Source organism: Scomber japonicus, chromosome 2 (genome assembly GCF_027409825.1).
Source record: "Scomber japonicus isolate fScoJap1 chromosome 2, fScoJap1.pri, whole genome shotgun sequence".
Lineage (NCBI taxonomy): Eukaryota > Metazoa > Chordata > Actinopteri > Scombriformes > Scombridae > Scomber > Scomber japonicus.
The window spans coordinates 31,413,982-31,437,015 of record NC_070579.1 but is presented as its reverse complement, the minus strand read 5'-3'; the positions used below and the strand labels follow the sequence as shown (position 1 = coordinate 31,437,015).

Genomic DNA, 23,034 nt, shown 5'->3' with positions numbered 1-23,034 from the left:
ATCTGTTCTGTGAAAGCATGCATGCACACAAACATACACATATGTATTCTCATAGGAACACTTTATAGAGTAGGTGAATGCATGCACTTTTAGCATACACGAGAAACACATTAGCACACATGTGCATGAACACACATACATTCAGACAATGAAAGATTTACAGCTTGCTGCTTGCACCCACACAGATACTCAAATCTTATTTCCATCAAGCAACTCAAACACATTTCCAAGTGTCAGTTGATAAAAGACTCCTCTGATTCAGATATCAGATTCTTCTCCACTGAGAGTAGAGCTGATTCACATCCCTCAACCAGATTCTCTGAGCAGCACTTCACTCAAATGATCTACAGCCCTCAACAAATCTATTACAAATGCCCCACAGACAGCTTCATACACCATGTAAATAACTATTCAGAGAACTACCTGTCATCATATTTTTGTTTTGCCAGTGAGGTCAAAGTGGTTGATAAGAGGCAGGCAGGTGATGGTAAAGGCTGTTGAATCAGTACAATATGTCGTTTATTTTTCTGGCATCTCAGAAAAAAGGAACAGCATTTCATCAGAATCAAGGGTGGGAGGCAGATAGCGTTGTTTGCATATGTTTTTTATTGTGGTCATTTGCACCTACCTCCAGTGCGACTGAAAGTGCACTGCTGCAACCTCAAAAAGGAAGTAGGCGAGGCCTCTTTTTTTTGACAGCTATGCTGTGTGAAGTACAATCCAAGAGGTGCAATTTTGAAGTGTTACTCTTTATGTAAAAAGGATGAAGTGCCGGTGAACAGAACACAGAGAAAGCATGTGTTTTATTTTCATGGTTCAAGTGATTTAGTGTTTTTGAGATTTGTTTCAGGTGACTTTTTTCGATGGACTCTATTGGACTAGCACGATATTGGATGGATATTTTTGGAACACTACTTGTTGGTTGACAAAGCTTTTGAACCACAACCTTTTTAAAAATAAGTCTAGAGTAACTGAGACTCTTGGATACTACATCACTGAGATTAAACTTTGTGACAATGCCTGTGATTGTACTAGAGGCCAGAGACTTTGCCAGTCCTCTTTTTTTTGTGCGGACATGGGAAGTCTTATCCAGTTGTATTACCTTCAGTCTGGTGGCTTCACTAGAGGAATCGGAGTTAAGCAGCGACTCATATCAAGTCAATCATATCAACACATTCCAGGTCTTCTGCATGTTTACCTGGTGCTTCTTCTTCACCCTCAGCCTCCTTATCCACATTCTCTCCGTCATCCAGTTTCATAGCCTCATCCCAATATCCTGGAAGAATTTGACAGTGACAGTGGCAGTCCTAGGTGCACTGATGTGTCTCAGTGCCTCTGTGGTTTTCCCTTGGATCATCATGGACCACCAAACTGTTTGGCCGCGCCCTGTGGCGGCTGCCGTGGCCTCCTGTGTCACCTTCTTCGCTTATGCCTCAGAATCCTACATCCTGCGCACTCAAGCCCATGAGCAAAGAGGCTACATGGGCAGCATGCCTGGTCTGCTCAAGATAGTCCAATTGTGGGGTGGCTGTCAGATGATACTGCTGATTGTGGACACAGTTCGCAATCCAAGTGAAACAGTTTGGCAGCTGTGGGTGTCCGGCGTGTCATATGGTATCTGTTTATTCATATCTCTAGTAATACTAGTGGTAATATTAGGGGACTTTGCAGGACGATGTCTTCTACCTTTTGACAGATTTTTGGCTGGCTTCAGTCTGATTGGAGTGCTGCTGTACATGGTGGCCACAGTGATTTGTTTTACCAAAATATTGCAATTTGGAGACCTTCGACAAAATGTCAAAAAAAGTGCAGAGCCGGTTATCATGGAAACAGTGGTTGCCACTATTACACTGTTAGCCTATACAGTGGACCTTGCCTTCTCCATTAAACTTCTGTGTGACAGGAATCACACATGAACTGAATGTGAAGTTCATCATGTACAGTCCTGAATTGATAAGGAGAAATTTGTGACTTTGGCAAGTATGTAAAAGTCAAATTGAATGGGTGCTTTTAACCAATGCTGTGTAATCAAACTGTCTCTACAATGCTAACTTACACGTTCACATATTAAACCTAATACAAAAAAAGTATTAAACGGGTCATTATGATTGCATTGTATTTTTCAAGTGAATTCTACAGATCAGATTGGTTTTATAGACATGAGAAAGTAGTGTGACATTTATGGTGTGGTTCCCTATGACATACATACTATACAACCACTATGTTACGTGGTTATGTGACCTGTGCACTGACTCATAAGCATACATCATTCTTTATGGACATAATAATTGTACTGAAGAGATAGCTAGACAAAGAATTTACCACTCATAAATCTAAGACTAACGACTGTAGACTAAACATTTCTCATCCAATTATTGAAAGATTATTAATATTCCAAATCTAATGTCTTGTTTCAGATCATACACTTCTCAAATGTTGAACTCATACTCTCATCAACCTGACATGGTTTACAGTTACCTTTTAATTACACTAGATGGCAACACTCTCATTAGCATGTACCCCTATTTAAATCACAGGACTGGACTTTAAATGTAAAATATATGGTTGAGCTGTTTACTATAGCAGAAATGTATTTGGTTTCAAGAAACATTTATTGCAGCAGTGTTTAATTAGATAAATAACACCAGACATCATTTACTTTTTATTAACTGTCTGTTGTGTAGGGCAAACTATTCATTTAACTATTCATTTAACGATGGCTCTTACTTAATTTGAGGTTCATATTACGTGGTAATAAAACCAAATTCGTTTTTCTTGCATTGTTAAGACTGTGCAACATTGCAACAACTTATTTACATTGCACACTGTTTACTCTCACATCTGCCTCATCTGCTCAAAGCCCTATAAGCGGCTCTATCGAAAAATAGATCGTCGAGCTCTGACCACGTAGTGAGCCTAACATCCTGCTGCTCGAACTCGATTACTCTGGCCCGGACTGACTCCAGCGTTGTTCCTTTAAGGAGCTGAGTCCAGTCAGTTGTCAACAGGCTGAGCGACCAAACAACTTGGTACGTGGAGCTATTAACACAATCGCTATCGTACGTTACCGTGTTTGGAAAAAATACTTTTTTTCCCGACGTACAGTTCTATTCCGCGTATCCAGACAAAAATGAAGTTCCCCGGACATGGTGAGCTATGTTTATTTTTTTTACACGTCTCTTTTTGAAACAGCCTGAGTTGGGTGAGATAACCTCGACCAACACGAACTAACAAACAAATTCAAGTTGTAACAAGCTACTTTACTTTTTTTAAATTGTCTTTGACGTTAGCTTGTAGTTTGATATCATGTAAAATTTGAGCTAATTAAACCAACAAAAGCCTGTGAGTCAGTGTTGTTAGCTTACTATCCTACCTGCATCACAAGACAGGCTGGTTTCACTAGACGATGTTAGGTTTGCTATTAAAGCTTGGCAAGTCTTTATTTAGACCACGCTAGCATAATTATTAGCCAATAATGTATCACTCTTCCCAACAAGACATATATATGTTAATATATATGAACCTAGCTACTTCTAGGAAAGCTTTTTATTGATTACCATATGGTTCAGTTGGAGTACACACGCTATACACAAAGGCTATTAGTTTCACATTAATCTAAACACTCAGCTGTTTACCAAGTGAAGTGTTTGTGTATTTCCAGCTGTACTGATTTTTGCCCTTTTTCTGTTGCTGGTCATGATTATTCTAAAAGCTCCCTGAGCACCACGGACATGTGAAACTTGACTCTGCAGTAGTGCAGATGCAAGCCCCAGGCTGGATTGAATGGCACTGAGGATACAAGGTAAGCACTTTGCCAGTAAATTTGAACTCATTATTGATCCGTTTCCTGAGCTACAAATGACCTATGCTAGGGCAAAGTCTGCTTAGTGAGAGAGAGACAGAGTGAGAGAGAGAGAGGGAGAAAGGGGAGAGGAAGGAGGACTAACAAAGATCAGAGTAGGAATATATAAATTCAAGGTTTCAAAGAAAACTTAAGGTCATTATCAAGACAATATCCATCATATTACATACATGAAGGAAGACAGAAACAAGGGAGATCACACTATATGGTGTTTGTTTTATGACATGGGAACAGGTTTGCCATCTTGACAGTACCCTGCAGTGATGCATAAGACAATTGGAAATATAATAGGCTGATAAGCATTCAGCAAACCTGGCTTCTAGATGACTAATCTAACGTCACGAAAGCGACAGACTAAAATGCCCCAGAGCAAGAGGAGAGACTTGTTTAGTATTCAAACAGTTTACAAATGTGGGCCTACATCCACACTTCAGGGCCTATAAGTTAATACGTTGAAGTGTGGATGCTTAAAGTCAATAGGAGAAAGGTGTTTTACAGGTTTCTTTGCACACAGTCACCTAAAGGTATATTTAAAATGTTAAGTGACTTGCTATGCAGGCTTTTTATGCATAATGACCACCACCCACTGAACCAGTTTAATGCTGATGGTGGTCTCTTGCTCCTTTTTCTACATGTAGGTGTTGTTCTTCTATACAAGACTTGGTGTGCTGGTTGGAGTTCAGTGTCTTGTCTATCGGAAGTTCAACATTTAATATAACAAGGGACAAGCCTACAATAGAGTGCTTATCTGAGGCTTATTGTTTTGGACCCATTAAGAGGCTTGCTATCTTGGAGCCTAAGTTGTATAATGTTGATTTATTGATCAAAAATTGTTATGTTATGGTCCACTGCTACTGTTCAACTACTGCACAATGTTTCCTGGTGCTGTTGAATATCTAAAATTCCTTTTGTCTCTCTCCTTATCATAATTCATCACATGATGATTTAAGGACTCAGGTATGTTGTCACACTATTAAGGTCCTGATCCTGAAACTAACTGCTTTAATTATTGACTAATGTGCAGATTATTTTCTAAATTAATCGACTGATGGTTTTGTTATCAGAAAACAGTGGAAAGGGTTGCACCTGTTCCCAGAGCTCAAGGAAAAATATGTTTGATTTCCTATAACAGAAGGCAAGTAAAGGGTCCCAAATCCTCACATTTGAGAAGCTGCAACTGAAGATTGTTTGACATTTTCCAGGTTCCAGCTTCTAAAATGACATAAAACAATGAATCAGTTATCCAAATATTTGCCAATTAGTTTTCTCTCAACTTATCAGCTAATTGGCTTTTGCTTCTTTCCTACTCAGAGGGGTTAGAGCCAAGAAGCTGTGAGTATCAAGGAGAACTGTGACTAAATTAGATTGCACAGCATTCTTTCATTATTTAGTGTGTGATTTTTGCATACATTTCATATTTCAATTTCCATATTGTATCAATATGTGAAGATTTTGGTCAGACTCTAATTGGCTCCAGTATTCAGAACAAGAAATATGTCAATGAGGAGTTGATAGAGAATAACTAAAACAGCCCAGAATATCCCACCCAAATGCAAGTGTACAACTCTTTATTGTGGTTTTTGTTCAATGGGTAGGACAGAAAAGCTACAGGCTTGGTTAGTAAGACACATTCATTGTTATTTGATGGTCATATAGTATAAATTAATTGGACATGTTGATAATAGAAAGATAAAATAACACCAGTGTTATCATTTCAGTTTAACTCACTACCACAGATAAGACAACAGCACAGGTACGCTGTATGTGCTTAGCTTAGCTGCTATGTTAGAAAAAGGTGAGTGAGAGAGGAAGGTGTCAGTTTGTTAGAAAAAGCAAAAGCACAAACAGGAATCTAACACCTGTGAGAGACAGAACAGGGAGAGGGGTGGGGGAGTGGGGGTTTAGGGTTTGGAGCAGCAGGTGCAGTGAAGGGAGATGTCACACTTTGGTGTCTCTCGGCAGCACAGCCGGCAGTACATCCAAATGATTTTGAGAGGATCATTTTTTTCATTTCCTGCCTGTTTGAGCGAGTGTTTTAAAAATAAGCATGAGCTCGGCCCGCTGCTGAACATTCAACCGTTCAAACTCTTGATCGGATGTCACACACCTTTCGCACTGGTTGAAGCGCCGAAGCCTTCACTGACGATAGGATTCAGTGTCTTGTTATTTCCTTTGGAAGGCAAACAGCTCTGTCTGAGCCCTTTTTTATGTTTTGCAATGCGGTTAAACAGGTAGTGGCAGCACCTTGTCATCTGCTGTTTTTTTGTGTCATATTCATCCTTCACCCTGAGACGAGGAACATGTGCTGCTTATCGTACTCTGCATAGAAATTGGCCCACACCCCTGTTGACTGTACACCTGTTCATAGCCTTGACTCACTTCATGGCCTTCCAAGTTCTCACCAGGTCTAACCTATTTTTACCACTGAAATCTTCTTGTTTTGGACCAAGCTGGTGAAAGAAATATGTTGTGTAGTGTAATATATTTCCTTTCAAGTGAAATTGTTAAAATGATTGCTACCGTTTATAGCTTTCTGGAGAACAGATGTGTAAACAACTTGATAAATGGACTACTTATGTTCTGACCTTTTTTTAAAGGAACAAATCTCTTCTGTTATAATGGCCCATTACAATACAGTACACAATGGTGTCTACTGGTTTTTAGATATTGTACATTGTTTTTCTTTTTGTTATCTCTGATCCACTGTTACAAGATAAGTTTTTAACTTTTAGGCAAAGGTAGGTCATGTGTCGGTCTTTCATACAACAATTATTTGGCTTTTGGTTCTTAAACACGTCCAATTTCAGGCTCCGGACTCGAGGCTCATTTGGATATAAAAATGAATGTAAACCTCGTCTTCTAACAACGTGGCTTTGTAATCCATTGAATAAAGGCTGGTTAGTGCCTTGCTTGACGGTTTCTCACTCACTGCTTAATCAGCTGTCTTGTCATGTTCTCAAGTTGTTTTCTAGTCTACATCCATACAGAGCTTTGATAAAGAAATACATTTATTTAGTGTTTGCTTCTTTTTTTTTTACTGAAGTGATAAAATAGTTTAAACTTTGACCTAGCTTGGCAGAGTCGGCTGTCTTTACAACAATGCCAAGATATTTGGCCCAGTCTATTGTCACATGAGTATGCGCTTGTCGAGGCAACTCAGTCTTTATCAGAGCAATCTCCAGGGCTTTGTTAAACATGTGATCTTTGCACATTGAGGTTTATCTTCGTGCATTTCCATTGAATTCTTCATAGATCTCTAGATAATTGCAATATGTGTCAGTCAGGTCCTGGTTGTGCAACCTACACAAAGCCATGATTTGTTGTTTATTTCTGTTGTTTGTTTTTTTAAAGCTATGTTGACATTCATTTTTATCAGTTTGTCCATAATAAGGATGCCAGATCTGTCATTCATTGTTAGACTTTTTGTTTTGCAGCTAAGCATTGCTTCCTCTGAGCTTCCTCTTCATTCATGCAGGTGCCAGAAAAACACCACGGTTGTTACAGACAGGTGCTACTCCCTCACCTACATTTCCCCCCGCCCCTGTAATAATGACCATTACTAAGACATCAGGAGAATGTGTCAGCCTGCCAGCCAGCAGCAATTACAAGCCTGTTTCAGGTGCTCTCTCCACTGTGTGCTGACAGCATCATTCATCTCCCCTACCACCCTCATAATAATCACTTGTTACCAGAGGAAAGAGACAGAGGCAAGGTGGTAAGATGTGTAAATATAGCCTGTCTATTAATATTACCTAAGAGTTTCTCACTTCAAACCAAGGCATTATTCACAAAGCTACACTATGTTCACAGGCGGGTTTTTTTTCTTTTTCTTTTTGTGCAAGCATTTTTTTTTTTTTTTAACCAGGGGAGAAAAAAAAATAGAGATGTCTGAACATCAGTGAAATTTGCCATTTTAATTTGAGCCCTGAGGAATAGTGCAGCTGTCTCTTACAAGATTAAAGCCACTCCTTTTGAATTTCCAGCAGTCATTCACCACGATCCACAGATTAGTCTGGAACACAATACATAACACAGACCGTTTCAGTCTCCCATGAGCTGCCTCTCACACTCCATAACAATGTAGTCTTTTGTCATTACAGTTTGGCTGAGAAATGCTTTTCCCAATTCCTTTCTCTTTGCCCAACGCCAATAACAATTAATGTACGATTAGCATTCCAGACTCTTTAGTTACGCTTCAGTTTGACTTATTGTTGGCCAGGAGTGCACAATAATTCTTAAATGAGATGAGAGGAACAAATCATTTTAGAAGATATTTTTCATTTTAGTTTAATTGCAGCAGTTATTCTCTTAATATTTAAAAATCAACGCATTTACTAATGATTAAATGTTCAGCCCGACAACCCATTGCTCGTAGATTTTGTTTGATCTTTTATTCCCTTGTGAAGTAGCTTCTCAACAGCGTTTGATGTCTCACATGTGCCCCAGAAACCTGCTGCGATAGAACTGTATAGAGTGGAACGAACATTTAATTACTCCAGACAGATAAGGCAGCCAGTCAGAGGTGTGGTAAATGTCATCAGAAAAGAAGGAGAAGAAAAAAATCAACAGAGAGAAACACTTCTTAAGGTTAATTCTGATGTGATGCAATCTCATATTTGTCAGTTTCTCATTCTATATTTGTGGAAATTAATGAATGTAGTTTGTTGACATTTGGCATGTACGGGGAGCTATTTGGGGAAACAGAAGAGTCTTTGTTGAACAAAAGCAGGAAGTTGGTCCAGTCCTCTCCTGGGTTCAACCAGATGTGGCTGACTGGGCAGATGGCTGCCCCAAAGGCCTGGACTAACACTGCACCTTTCCCATGTTGTCATGTTGACAAGACGAATTTAACTGGAGTTTTTTTTTTTTTTTTTTTACACACTTCTGTGTTTACTCCCTATCAGATGAGTGTAACTGCTCAGTGTTTACCCTAGTTTTCTCAGAAGTCTAAACCATAACTAAACCGTGCACTTTTAACTAGGCCAAGGCCTTATGAACACAGTCTTGGTTTGTCTTTATAGCCTATCTGCAAAAACAGGATTACATGGATGACCTCTTGAGCTCAATAAAAAAAAGTTTATCGTAATTCTTTTTTGTTTTGTACCCATCGTATTGCTTTTAATAGGAAGATCCCAACATGTGACCACCCCTTGCTAGGTTTTTTTATTACAGTTGCTTGTTAAAATACCAATGTAAGAGCTTTCTTATGACAAGGAAATACACTAAAAAAAAGAACAACAAAAGCTCTGAAAGCTAAGTGCAGTTTACTAAGAGAACACATTTTTAAAAACATTTTTAAAAAGATGTTTCCAGTTGAATCTGGTCTTATCTGTAACTGGATCCTAGAGGTACTTCTGTGCTTGATCCATGTCACAGTTTTGTCACTGCTGTAGCCAAGGAGTTCATTCAAAAGTAATGAGGGCTTGTTGACAAGGTTAAGCAGTTAAGTGAGGGTTGCATTATTTAACATGAACAACGCCTTGGTCAGTGAACTTACATGGTATGAAATAGGCTGAACCTTACAGAGTATCACTTGTGTTCAGAGACACATGGCTTCTTTATGTAGCTTTTGAGTAATAGCAGTTATGTTACTTGTAGTTTTAAAGGCAGGGTCACTGCAGTATGAAAGCCTGCTCTTTGCTTCTCATTCTCTTTGTTTCTTTATACAGGATTCACTTTTACTTCCTAGTCCCGGTGGACGCTCTGTCACATGCTCTCCACGAGCCAGTGTGTTGTCATTGCTGTGATGCTCGACAGTTGAGCCATTGCTGCCAATAACTGAGCAATCCAACTATCCTAATGGCCATTTGAAAACAAGTGTTGTTTCTTAGAAATCTCACATAATGGCTTGCTTATAAGATTGTTTGAATGCCAGAGAAACAAGGAAGAAACATAGAAAATAATTGCATTGCTTGTAAAATCCACAGTGAAATGTTTCCCCATATTTGTTTTTGTTTTGTGTTTATCAGTATGGAATCTAACTCATCTTGTTGCTGAGCTTTTGATGGTGAAACATTGCTTGAATGTCAGTGGAAAGAATCAAGTCTCATGTGAAACATCAAACTCTTCTGGGTGGACTTTGAGCATCATAAAAACATCCCATAAAAGGTGCAAACTTTGTAATCAGTCATTTGCATTTTTATATAATGACAACAACCATGTAGATACCCTTGTCTAGTAATATTATCTGTGGAGGTATACAGAGAAATATTTTATTATACAAATATACGTCATGTCCTGTTATCAGACGTGTATTTTCCTACATCATTTTCCCATGACATCATGGATGACTGGCACATTTAACACATTGATCTCATTAAATGCTAAGAAACTGCAGAGACCTGGAATTTACAGTGTAGCCAAACAGGTGTTGGAGTAGTATTATGTGGTTCGGATGGACAAGCTTTTCTAATACAAATTCTGGGATGGCTGCACATTACGTTTGTTGTTTAAACACCACAAACAATATTTGATTTCTCATCATTTTAACTATAGGTACAGAGTCCAGATGAAAATGTTTGACAGCTTTAATTATACTCACACATTTTTTTTAAAAACAAAAAAAAACAGGAAAACCACTATGTCCACATTTGTCAATAGTAAGCGTATCTCCATCAACAGTTGTTACTTTCAAACAGAATTGTCCATTAAGGTCCAACCATATGTCCAGTGGCCTAGAGACTTTACTGTTTCTCATTGACATTGTTTGTTTCCTTTGTCCATTGTTCCTGCATGACACAGTACATTTTCTCTGGCATATCACTGTCATCGAAAAGAAACCTTACTGTATATTTCTAAATCAAAAAGTCTTCTCAGGGATTTAAGAAAGGCTGAGTGTCTTTTTATGGCTGTAATATTTTAGGAATTATAGGCAGTACATTGGTTTATTAATTTTAATAACCCCCCTGACTGAGTGTCAGAAGACAAATTCACACATTTCCAACCATTAAACATCCAGAGTCGTAAGGTTTTAACAGCAGTGATAATGAGTGTGGCTCAAGCAAAATGGGGCACCGGTAGTTAGTTTATCTGTGGCTGTGAAGAATGAAAGTGTTACACTGACCTTCCACAAGAAATAACAATCATATTTAGTCAATACACTATGTTGGTTATCTTTTTTTCAGTGTCAAAGTGTGCTGTAGTTGGCAGAGGAAGGCTGGCAGTCAGTTCATACTGAGCTCACTGCCACTCATCAGTCCACACCCGTCTCACCAGTTTATCTGCATTCTTGAGAACAGTTTCGGTTCTGTTTGGCTGGCTGTTGTTCATTTGTCTCTAGAACCTGTAATCTGAAAGGACGTTTAGACATGTATTTACCAGTATATCACCCTTAGTCTCTCAATCACTCACTCTCATACATCTTGAGTCTCAGCTAATTCATTTAGCAACATTGAACTCAATCATACTGCTCTGCTTACTTGTCTACACTATATGCTGTAACATAGAAAGGGAGTGTGAAAGTATGATAAATATGTCACATACCAGACTTGCATCCACATAACTGAACAGATCATTTCCATCAGTTTTATATTTAGCACCCAGTGTAAGTACATAATTGGCCTTCACAGTGTTCACATAATTTCTCAAACGGGCACAAACAACAATTCTGTTATGATATATATTCAGTCATGTTAAGCTCTAATTTCTCCCACCTTTAAAATTTACTTTTGAATAACAACCTCAAAGCATTAGGGCATATACTCTTTGGTCAGCTATTAGATATCTGTGAATTATCATTTCCTGTGGGGCCATTAACTGTTAAGTAGCATTAATGTGATCACTGGGCTGTGAGGCACTTTGCAAGTCATTAGTTAAACTGTCAATGTCGGCACAGGGAAAGCCATTAATACTGCAAATAAACAGCAGGATTCAAAGTGAGACTTTCTCTAATCCCTTACTAGGCAACCTGGATAAGGTTTATTGGTCTGGGATTTCATGATTTCTTCCACAGTGGGATGTGTGAGTCCTGTTTGCAAGATCTCTTTCTCTTGTAGTCTTGTAGTTTAATCTCCGTTTCCTAGCAAGCTTCATCTGAATGCCACTGGTATCTTCTGAAACAGTGGTGTATGACATTTGAGATGCTCTTAGGGGGGACTGGCATGTGGTATTATATTGGCAGAAAGCAACAGGCAGGATGACTTGCAAAATACTCTCACAGTGTGGTTACTGAGCTGAAAACGCCGGAAACACTGTCAGGCAGTTCTATTGATATCTCAGGCCAGCATGTATTTAGGAGATAGGGACACTGATGTGAGGATGTTGACTTGTTAATTCATGTGTATACTTGCTAATGTAAACCTTTACACAATGAAACCAGGAATCAAACAAAGATCCACATTTTTGCTTGGCCCAAGGCAAATTGTGTAGTTGGTCATTAGGAGTGGATTTAGTTGAACAGTATTAAGAAAAAGGGGCCAATTATTTGTTTTGAGAGCACCATATGAGGGAGCATGTCACAAAACAGCTTCTTTCTAACACTATTATTGGCACTGTGGCCTTGGCCAACCGCTCTAAAAGTCCAGAATTAACCTGTCTGGAAATCCAGTCAGTATTTTTATTGTGAGACACAAACCAAATGCAGAAGGTCAGGGTATTCTTCAAACAAACTAGTTTATACAATGTGCCATTCTATCACATCTGAAGGCAAAGGGGATTATTGCTTCTCCAAATGTCCATGTTCTAAGTCAGAGCAAAAAGCCTTCCATCATAAGGTGTGACGCAATACTCATCTAAATGGGGTTGGTGGTGCAACCTTTAAGGCAGTGACATGAGTGGTTGTGTGAGAGAGTTTAAACCCTGCATACTGTTTCTCCTCCACAAACATTTGTTGGTGTTGGTGGGCTTGTCAGATTTTCATTCTCGAAACGTTTCCGAAATTCAGAAATCGAAGAGGTATGAGGGGAAGGGCTTTTAGACGCTGATGCTGATCAACATTCAATCACATTGTTTGAAGCATACTAATACTTTAAGGGCCTACAATCCATCAGAGGCCTCCTTACTTTGTGGCTTCTGTTCAGAGGGTCTCATCTGAGGATAATTGCTCTACATAGGTTGCCACCAGTACTTATTCCAGGTCTATCAATGATATAGCCCCTCCCTTGACTCCCTTTTAATGTGGCTTATTGTTGCTTAGGATTCTCCTGAAAAATACAAGGTAGAATTGGTCTCGAGAATAAACGTGTCTGGATATCCAGGAGCCAGCATTTCCTATTGTGAGACACAAAACAATTGCAGATTGCTTCTCTGAGAAGCTCGCCAGACGCCTCTTTTTCCTAATGTGTTGCAGAGGAAGAGGTGAAATTGTCAGAATGACACATGGCCTGGTATGTGGGAGGGTTGCTTTCCTCCCTGACCGTCATATCCTTGGTTCCAGACTGGCTGACGAAGTGTGATTTGGAGCTTTAATGAGGTCATGCAATAGGTGGTCACTCGGTGAGAGACTTAGTCATGCTCTTCGGAGAACTGTGATTATTTAAGGAACCGAAAATGCTTTGTAATGACAGCTTATATGAATTTCCAAGTAAATGTTAGATGTAGAAAGAAGGATTTTCACTTCTTTTTCTTTATATATACACTTCCAGTGTTATAACATCAGTAATTGATAGTTAAATTATTACATTTGTCTTTGTCAATGTTGTAAATTCCTGTTTCTTCATTTGGTGGAAGCACTTTTCCTCAACTGACTACATTCAGCTACTTCTGCTTCAGTTAGTGACTTCCTACATTTTGTCTTATGACATTGTGTAAAATCCTTAGAGAATGCCCGTGATCTCGTATTGAACTCATTAGTCATTGGGCAAAATACAGGAGCAAGAGGCCAGCCAGTCAAGACAAAACAACAGTTGCGTCGCTCACTAATAAGACAACGTGTCTTGTGGCTGCATTGATCCATGTCTACTGTGGCACAGTCCAAAGACCTCCTCTACATAGGCTTTCTCCCAGAACAAATGGGAGAACAATAATACATTGTCCTCAAACTATTCTTGAAATAAAAAGCATGTTTGGTACCTTATTCTGCCTTTCATTAATTGTGCTACACTACATTAAAGGGTGCTTTTACTTCTATCAAAACAGGGCCAGGTTTAATGACACATGGTGTTTAATTTCCCTGTGCTTTGAATGTTTATTTTGGACCAGACATTAGTAAGAATATCCAAATTACACACAAAAACAGAATGGAAGGAGCTTAAATACCCACTTTTGCCAGTACCTTTTAGTACATATTGCTTGTATTGCTCATTACCACATATCTTAAAACCATCTCTTTTGTAGGGTTTACACAGGTCCTTTTCTGGTCCTTTATGAAAAGAACACTGTAATGTGACAGTCAACACTGCAAGACAGTCTTTGACTAATAAGTAATAGGCTTCTCTGTACATTTTGAGATGTGTTTTGTTGACTGGACAGATGTCAAGGGTCTTGTTCTCAGAAAGCAATACCAAGAGAACAAAAGGTCCGTCAGATGAGGTCAGCCTGATATTGAAGCATCTCATTAGCTGCAACATCAATTGGGAAACCAAGTTGGACTATTGGTTCAGGTCCTGGGCTTGATAAGAAAGACGATCTATAATCTAAATTCTACTGTTTGAGTTTTGCCCTTTTTTATTGATATTGTTTTACACACATGATGCTACATTCGTTTAAATCACGGGTTAAAGAAATTATTCTATTACGATATTGGAAGAGGGGGGTGGAGTGAGTTTGAGGGCGAGGCGTGTGGCGTTAGGCAAGGGGCATGATGCAAACAGTATGCTGCGATGGTGATTCAGCACTTTTAGGATATTCCCCAGGAATAAAACAGTGTTTATTTTATGAGTAATTGCAGGAAGTCTTTTTTTCCATTAGTACTAGCTTCACAGCAGAGCATTCAGGCCCAGTCAAAACAATGCAGCTTAGCTGACTGCATTTATCTAGCACCAGCCACATGTGTTAAATAAAGAGGCTGTGGGTGAGAGGGGAGTTGACTGCTGAAAGTCAAGACATCATAATTAAGTCTATATTCTACTTGTGCAACAGTTGTCTGATAAATTACCATTAAACAGAGAGATTTGAATTGCTATTTTTATTCCCAATTCTTATCATTTTGACGTAGGTGGTTTTCCTTTGGCGCTGGCTAAAATCTCTTTGGGGGTCACTAAATGAAGGAAAAACCTCTGTCTATTAGTATCAAAATGTGTATGATATAATACAAGAAGGAGTTACAGCATGGATTAAAGAAGAGTGTTTATAGAAAATCCTGTCATCTTTTTTTTCTATAGATGGGAAAATTGCACCTTGATGTTGATCCTTATTGTGTTTTCTTCCTGAAAATTGCTTTAAAAAAGCACACACACTTGATTCATAAATGCATGCAAGATTAAATTGTATTTACCCTCTCAGGAATTAATCTGTTTTACTGTAGGCTACTCCACATTTTTGTTTATAAGACATTACTGTGTCAAAACAAATATGATATTGCGTGAAACTCTCACCTCACCAAAAAGTCTTCAGTACATTGGAGCATTACATTGACTTGTGCAAAAGCATATAGAGCTACTCAGTTCACTTCTCATTACCAGTGTGTGTGCTGTTTGTGCAAAACATGAAGGTTAATGAGGCAGAGTTGCTTCTGTAATTAGCTTCATCAGCATCAATGGCAAGATCTCATTCTGCACTGTGTCCTTCTCCAAGTATGGTCATTGGCTCAGGGAAAGGCTCCCAGGACATTAAGGGACTGCATTGTCAATGTGTACTTTCACACAATTGGATGGACAGCCAAATGCATAAAAAATGCAGTCTTCCTCTGTGTATTTGTTCTGTTTCCATGGTGTTTTATTAGGAAAAATCAGCCCACAGACCACACACAAACACACACAGTATTTCCCCATTTAATTCCTCATACGCTGTGAGCAAATACTGTGATTTTTCAGTAGTCTTGTGTGTTAAAATAAAATCTATGTCCAACCGGCTGTCCACTAGAATGGCTTCATTGTGTTGGTGCTGACAGAGGGCTGCCTAGCAAGGGACAGACAGAGGTGGCTGGCAAACTGCCTGGGTGGGTAACAAGCTCACTCGTGACCCATGTGACAATGAGTGGCCAAGTTGAGCCTGTATATGAGTGAGCCAGCATGACCTCATGCCACCTCTGTTGTCCAGACAAGGCACAAGGATGCCATTGCCAAATGTCAACAAGGCATTACCATAATTCTATTGTCAACACCAGAGGATGTCACATAGATGCAAAAAGAGGCAACAGCTGGAATCACATGTGTTAGCAGACATGTCTATGGCATAGTTTTCCCAACAGTAAAAGTATGATGTTTCAAACTGTGTGTGTGTATGTATGTGTGTGTGTGTGTGTGTGTGTGTGTGTGTGTATGTGTGTGTGTATGTGTGTGTATGTGTATGTGTGTGTATGTGCATGTGTGTGGTATTTTGTTTTTGACAAAATGTCACATGCTGAATGTGAATGGTGAAGTATGTAGCTAAGAGAAAGGTACAGTTTGAGAATGACTTCCTTTCCATCATACGCACATAGTTCTGAATTACACTAGGAAGCTTATTATCAAATTAAATTCATCGCTACAAATGTCATGCATCTAATTTCAGAGTTTGAAGGCTCGGGCTGAACTGATGTACCTCTCTGCTGAGAGGAGATTTGTTTCTTAATGACTAGCTATTTAGTAATTATGGGAAGCCATGGTGTGATGTTTTTAAATTGTTTTGTTGCTTTATAGCTAAGCAGACACAACTTAATGCTTGAAAGCTTCTAGAATAAGCACAAAGGGTAATTGCCGAGTGATTTGGTGACTCTTGACCTTTGGTGTCTGGCAGTTTTTAAAGCTACTGTTTATTTGTGCTGTGAAAATTCAACATCTAATATCTGACAGTCTGCTGGCTTCTTTATTAACTATACCCTTCATATAGTTGGATCATTTTCTTTGTGCTATAGAAATTCACCTGAAATTAGAGACAGTTGATCACTCAGAGTACCTCAGGCCTCTCGTTGTGGCAGCCAACAGTCTGCATCATATATGCAGTGTTACATTATTTCACCCTCAGTTCATTATTTGGACTTAGTCTGGTGTCTGTCTCTGGTCATGTGCCCTCAAAGCCTGTGTTGTAATACAGTATTGTTAAGTCATAATCACCTGTTGAGACCGTGGGAGCATTGTGAATATTGTTCAGTGCTTGCTGGCTAAGGTTTGAAAACGCCATGAGCCAAGTCTATTTTTACGTGGTCTAAAAGTTCACAGCAACAAGCTAGAACTGGCAGGATTCTCAGTACAACTGCAAAGCCTTGTCCAAAAGTCATCGTCAAGTACATCATTTGTTTCTAAAAAGACATGTGCAGTGTTCTTTTGCCTTGTGAGACTTGATTATTCTTTTAGCCACACAATCTGTGTTTTGGATCGCTGTTTGGTTTTTGCTCAGTATTTGAGCACAGTTGTCCCTGGGTATTTGCAAGAGCATCGGCAGGTGGTGAGTGGGATCGGGGATTCTAATCGCTAGGTGTATGTGTGGTGATTTAACATGCCTGATTGCTGGTGAACAGAAGTGTGACGCAACCAAACTGGTTGGTTGAGGGACATCACACTGCATCTGCTAGCACCCACATTTATGTTTGGAAACAGAAAACATGAATTACATAATGTTACAATAGTAAGCAAATACAGCTAGGTCATTTCTAGATGTCTAGATAGATGGTTGGTAATTCAGTATTGTATTGAACAGCAAAGGTCTTCTGAGAATATACCATCTACTACTTTGTAATTTTAGATTTGTCATCTTTTTCTTCTAAACAACTGTCTAAAATTGTGTAACATTTGTTTGAGAGGGGGTGTCACAAGCAGTTTAACAAATAGATATGTCAGAGTAACTTTGACTGACTTGATACTAACAAAAAGCATATCTAAGGTCAAGCTTTCTAGAGCTTCCAGCATCACCTCACACTCCTAAACTGTAACCAAAACATTTGAATTCTGGCAAGTTGCGTGCCCTATTTTTTGCTTTTAAATCAAAAGACAGTTGGCTACAGTTCTACCATACTCGGCCCCCGATATTTGGGAGGATTTTGAGTGTTTTCACAACATTTTGTAAATCATAAAGTTTCAGGGTTATAGAGTGGTACAGTCGATGTTGTTTCCAGATACACTAAAGTCACTGTCATTGCTTTTCCCTCTTTGCAGACTGCGACTCAGTGGGAGTACTGCAATGACCAGCCGGCACCCTAGCCATGCAGAGAGCGCTCATTCCACAGACAAACAGCCACCTGCCGCATCTCCCAAGCTCCATGTCCAGCGATCTCTGTCAAAGGAGACCATCACCATCCACTTCTCAGCTCTCGGGAAGGAGGAAGAGGAGGAGGAAGAAGGGCTGTACATGGCATCTGCCTCCCCTACCTCAGCCACTCAGGATGACTCGAGTATTGTGACAGGCTTAGAGGCAAGTGAGGAGATGTTTGAAGGGGCACAGTTGTACTCTGCAGCTGAGGCTGCTGTCATTCCTGAATCCACCAGACAGTCTTCTGTTTCTAGACGTGACGCCAAAGCTTCTCCCACGCAAACGCCGTCATCGCGCGTTGCCGAGCAGAAAGGCTCGAGTTCTAATTCCTCTCCCACTAAATCGTTGAGTTTTCCCTCCAGTGACAAACCCTTCTACAACTTGGTGAAGTCTCTCTCCTCTGACATTGAGTCCCGTGACGGGGTTTCTTCTGTTACTGCTCCAACAATAAGGCATAGGCAACTGATGAAGTCTTTGGTCAAATCCTTATCTTCAGATACATCCCAGGAGTCATCCTCCTCCTCCTCCACGCCCTACCGTCTTCCAGAACCCCGCCTTAACTTGCAACTCTTCAAGCAATTCACACAGTCCCGGATGTCAGCTGCTGCCACGTCATCGGCTGGTGATTCAAAAACTGCTCCTTCCTCTCCATTAACCTCACCAGATGCCCGCAGCTTCTTTAAAGTCTCAGAAGTGGAAGCACGAATTGAAGACACTAAGCGCCGTCTCTCTGAGGTCATGTACGAACCGCTACAACTTCTGAGTAAGATTATGGATGAAAAGGGCAGCAGCAGCATTTACCGACCCAAAAACCTATCTTCCAGTGCCTCAGAACTCTCCGAAGTTACGTCTGTCAATGGTCACATGGAGAGCAACAACAATTACTGCATCAAAGAGGAAGAAGGAGCTGAGTTGGAGGCCGAGAGCCTCAACGGTGGGGCCTCTGGTCCAGCTGAAGCACTTTCTCCCTCCTCTATTGACACTAAGAGCCCCAACAAATCGTCATTACTTTCCATGTCCGCTCTTGCAAGACAGGAGGATGATGACTTTTGCATCCTGTACAATGAGGACTTCGAGACTTGCACTGACACCGAAGGTGACGATGGTGACAGAACTGATGATACTGGAACTGGTAGTCAAACTAGAGTACCACTAAGTGGTAGTACAGAACCATGCAGTGAAGCTGAAACGGAAAGTATTGAGCCGGCACCAAGTGTTCCACACTATACCCTGATCATCCTCACTGTACTGGTATATGGGTATTTTGTATTACCTTTCCCCAGCTACATTGGAGGGATGCTGCTTGGGATTGGGCTGGGATTCTTTTTAGCCATTGGTGTTGTATGGCTGACTGGACCAAAACCTTCAGGCAGTTTTAGACATTCCAGACAACATGGGAAGCTGTGGAATCTGACAAAGTTGGACATTAAAGAACCGGAAATATTTAAGGTTAGTGAATCTTTTTTAGTTTTTGTTTAGTTTTTTTTGTTTCAAAGTGCAGACAGCATGACAGACTGGCCAGTAACAATGACTGCTCAGAACATTTTATAAGAACATTTTATAAGAGTATTACATGATGGATTACATAATGATTTTTTTTACTAAAAACTGAAGTGTATTAAAAGTTAAGCCTAGTCTGCTAATTCTGATTTGTGTTGTTATTAGGAGTGTTTAAACCCTGTCGCAACCTTTAGGCCACACACTGACACTGACACTCCTGTGTTTGTGGATATTATACAACCTATTACAGGGCAATTTGAAAACTATAAAAACAAAAACATTTAGGTAAAGCTGTGATGCAGGTTTGAAACCAAATTTTCAGGGGTTTTTAAATTATTGCATACTATTAGATGCATACATATGTCCAGAGATACCCTTCAGTGAAGAGTTATTTTTTACTGGGTGTGCTCGGGGTCACGTTGCCTCAGGGCTGCAGTGTGTGTGTCATGGAAAAAAAGTTCATGTCCAATACAGACTGCAGGGCTTTATACAACATTATCCATTTTGTCAGAGACAATGTAATTCTATTATGTAATTGATAGAATTACATAATAGTAAACTTATTTATCCATCAACCCATCCATTATCCATAACATAACTCACTTATCCTGTACAGGGTTATAAGGGCAAATTTTTATATATTTACACATATTCATACCTCTCTGCAATGTAGTTAGACATTTTATTTTAAACAGTGCCACCACACATTAACACATTAAAACAACAAACCACAAAAGTGTTGAGTTCTCTTTTTGAGAAAATCATGAAAAACTACATGACATGAACTTATATAATGGATAAGATTTTACTTCATCGTGGCACTGTGTAGGGCTGTGTCTGTGGGATGCTGCATACAAAGGCAAACGTGCAATTTAGGAGGAACTTTTCCATGACAGATTTCATATTAAAGTGACAAAGCAGCAAATAGGCTCGATGTGGATCTGGGGCTTAATATAGCCAGAGGAACTTCAAAGTCCAACACAGAAGACAAATGACAAACAAACTAGTTACAAGACACTCTCTTATCAGTGTGAAGTTCACAGAAAGAGACGGGTAACCTTTTTCTAACAGTGTTACATAGGTGACATCACACTGTGAGCAGATATTTACAGTGTCCTCATTTTCCACAAAAAAAGTGTTGGATTGTTATTTTCTCTGTGTTTGCTGTTGCTCCAAAGCATTTCTCTCTTCAAATGCTTAGATTTGCAATTTGTTTTGTTCATGACAAAACATATAATTTTTTTTCTCATATAACTTGAAATGTAATCTCCATTATATAAACTGGTTATGTCTTCTCCCAGGGCTGGATGAATGAGATATCAAACTACGACCCAGAGACATACCATGCCACACTGACACACTCTGTGTATGTCCGGCTGGAGGGCTCCACCATTCGCCTCTCTAAACCCAACCACAACGTCGCCCGCCGTGCCACACACAAGGAACCAAAACCTGACGTCAGCTACATCAGTCAGAAGATCTATGATCTCACCAACAGCAAAGTATGTGATTACATTACTTTTCTCCTGATAGGATTATATAGATCCTTAAAGCTCTGGAAATGTTAAGGACATTTGATCTTAATCTTTCCGTAACTTGGTTTTGTGGTTAATTTCAACTATAATTACACATTAAGATGATAAATCTCTATTAAATAACACTTTTGCTGATATTCAAGACCATATAGTAAATTTAGTCCACTTCAACATTTTATCATCGATAATGGCAAATACTGCAGCGTGGAAATTGTCCTTTTTTTATAGGCTTGACGAAGGCATGGAGTCCATGCTAAACTTTCTCCTTAAATCTTCCCCTAGGTATGTCTAGTGCCTCACAGCTTGGCCAGGAAGCGTATATGGAACAAAAAATACCCCATCTGCATTGAACTCGCCAAACAGGATGACTTCATGTCAAAGGCCGAGGGAGACAGGTGGGAGGCCAGTGAGAGCTGGACCACAAGGGATAAAGGAGAGGGTACGGGAGGGTGGTCTTCCTCCTCCAGCAGAGACCTGACCCTCTATCTGTTTGGAAGGACCGGAAGGGAGAAGGAGGAGTGGTTCCAGAGGTTTCTTTCAGCTTCCAGGCTCAAGGCAGATTTGAAGAAAGTGTCCAGTGTTGCAGGGAGTAAGAGCGGTGAGCAGAACCAATGTTTTAATCAACAAGACCACTATCAGTTGCTCCTCTGCAATTGACCATTTTAGAGTGCATAAACCCTTTTTTTTATTTGTCCTTTTGTGTGTTTTTTATGCCTACAATTGTTGAAATCCCCGAAGTGGCAACTCCTAACTTAAGTTTTGCTATTTTAGGAACATCGAGTACAGCATCTAATTTCTCACCTTTCTCTGAAATTCACTGTGGCCTGCAGCTCTGAGTTCTCACAGTCGCAGCAGCAGCCGCAGCAGTCTGGACGAGGCGCTGGGATCTCAGCCCAGGTCAAAGGACTCCTCGATCTCCTCAACATCGGGCAGTGCCAAAGCTAAGCCACTGCTGGACTACAGTGTCTACATGGCCTCTTTACTGCCAAAACAGGTGGCGGCCAGCCCTACAGCTGCCAGCCCTGTTCTCCAGAGTCCACAGAGCAGCCCTGGAGCTGATAAGAAGGTAGAGCACACTCCTCACCCATTAACATTATTCAACACATTTTCTCTCTAGTTTCCTTTTATTAGACCACAAACTGGTAATCTCATTTACAGTGCCAACCAATTATGTAATTCCAAACAAGAACAAGCAGCTAATATTGTGGATTATCCTTGTAAAGGGTAGAATAAGATTGTATTGTTGTGGGTTAAATAAGAAACACAAGATTAATTTTTTTTGTATTCTTTTTTTTCTTTCTATTCTGCCTGCTTTGTCATTAGCTTCTGAACACCACCTCAGCTCAGACGCAGCCCAGGGAGGAGAAGGAGGAGGAGGAGAAAGAGGAGGAGGATCATGTTGCCTGGGTGAATGCGGCTCTCGGCCGGGTCTTCTGGGACTTCCTGAGCGAGCCCTACTGGGCTGAACTGGTTTCCAAGAAGATTCAAATGAAGCTCAGCAAGATACGGGTGAGTGGAAGAAGGAAGGCCCTCTCCTTTTTTAAACAGTGGTTGAAACTGAAACACGCAAACAAGAGGACGAGTTAAAGTAGAGGGTTGAGAAGAAATAACAAGAAATTAGTCATGCCTACCTTCTTGCAGAAAACCACATGTGGGAACACACACTCACAAGCTTTCCAAATATCAGTGTGTGTCTTTGTGCAGTTCTTCTCAGGCCCCAGCGGCTCCACACAGGGCTCAAGGACAGAGGGACACAAACTTCTTAACCTTCACTTCTATCCCTTTATCCCACTTCTTCTTTCTGATCCTGTCCCCCAGGCAAACTTGTTTTTCTTCATTATAACAATGTTTTGTTGTGCATGACTGCAGGTAATA

The 23,034-nt window shown here is 40.0% G+C and overlaps 2 protein-coding genes across 3 annotated transcripts in view; both read left to right on the top strand.

The window, feature by feature from the left end:
• Window positions 1-786: 786 nt before the first annotated feature.
• LOC128381288 (myeloid-associated differentiation marker-like) lies at window positions 787-1,958 on the top strand. The gene has a single exon (XM_053341264.1). It carries the CDS (start codon window positions 1,017-1,019, stop codon window positions 1,914-1,916), a length of 900 nt encoding a protein of 299 aa, XP_053197239.1. The 5' UTR covers window positions 787-1,016; the 3' UTR covers window positions 1,917-1,958.
• Window positions 1,959-3,013: 1,055 nt separating this feature from the next.
• Window positions 3,014-23,034, top strand: part of LOC128381238 (testis-expressed protein 2-like) — a 30,247-nt gene continuing 10,226 nt past the window's right edge. Inside the window, exons 1-7 of one of the 2 annotated variants that reach the window (XM_053341203.1) lie at window positions 3,014-3,149; window positions 3,713-3,802; window positions 18,031-19,573; window positions 20,926-21,126; window positions 21,442-21,757; window positions 21,990-22,225; window positions 22,483-22,668. In XM_053341203.1, the coding sequence (XP_053197178.1) occupies window positions 18,056-19,573; window positions 20,926-21,126; window positions 21,442-21,757; window positions 21,990-22,225; window positions 22,483-22,668 (2,457 nt within the window). In that variant the 5' untranslated portion in view covers window positions 3,014-3,149; window positions 3,713-3,802; window positions 18,031-18,055. Of the gene's footprint in view, window positions 3,150-3,712; window positions 3,803-13,167; window positions 13,295-18,030; window positions 19,574-20,925; window positions 21,127-21,441; window positions 21,758-21,989; window positions 22,226-22,482; window positions 22,669-23,034 lie in introns of those variants that run through there. The other variant, XM_053341195.1, reaches the window with a different exon arrangement.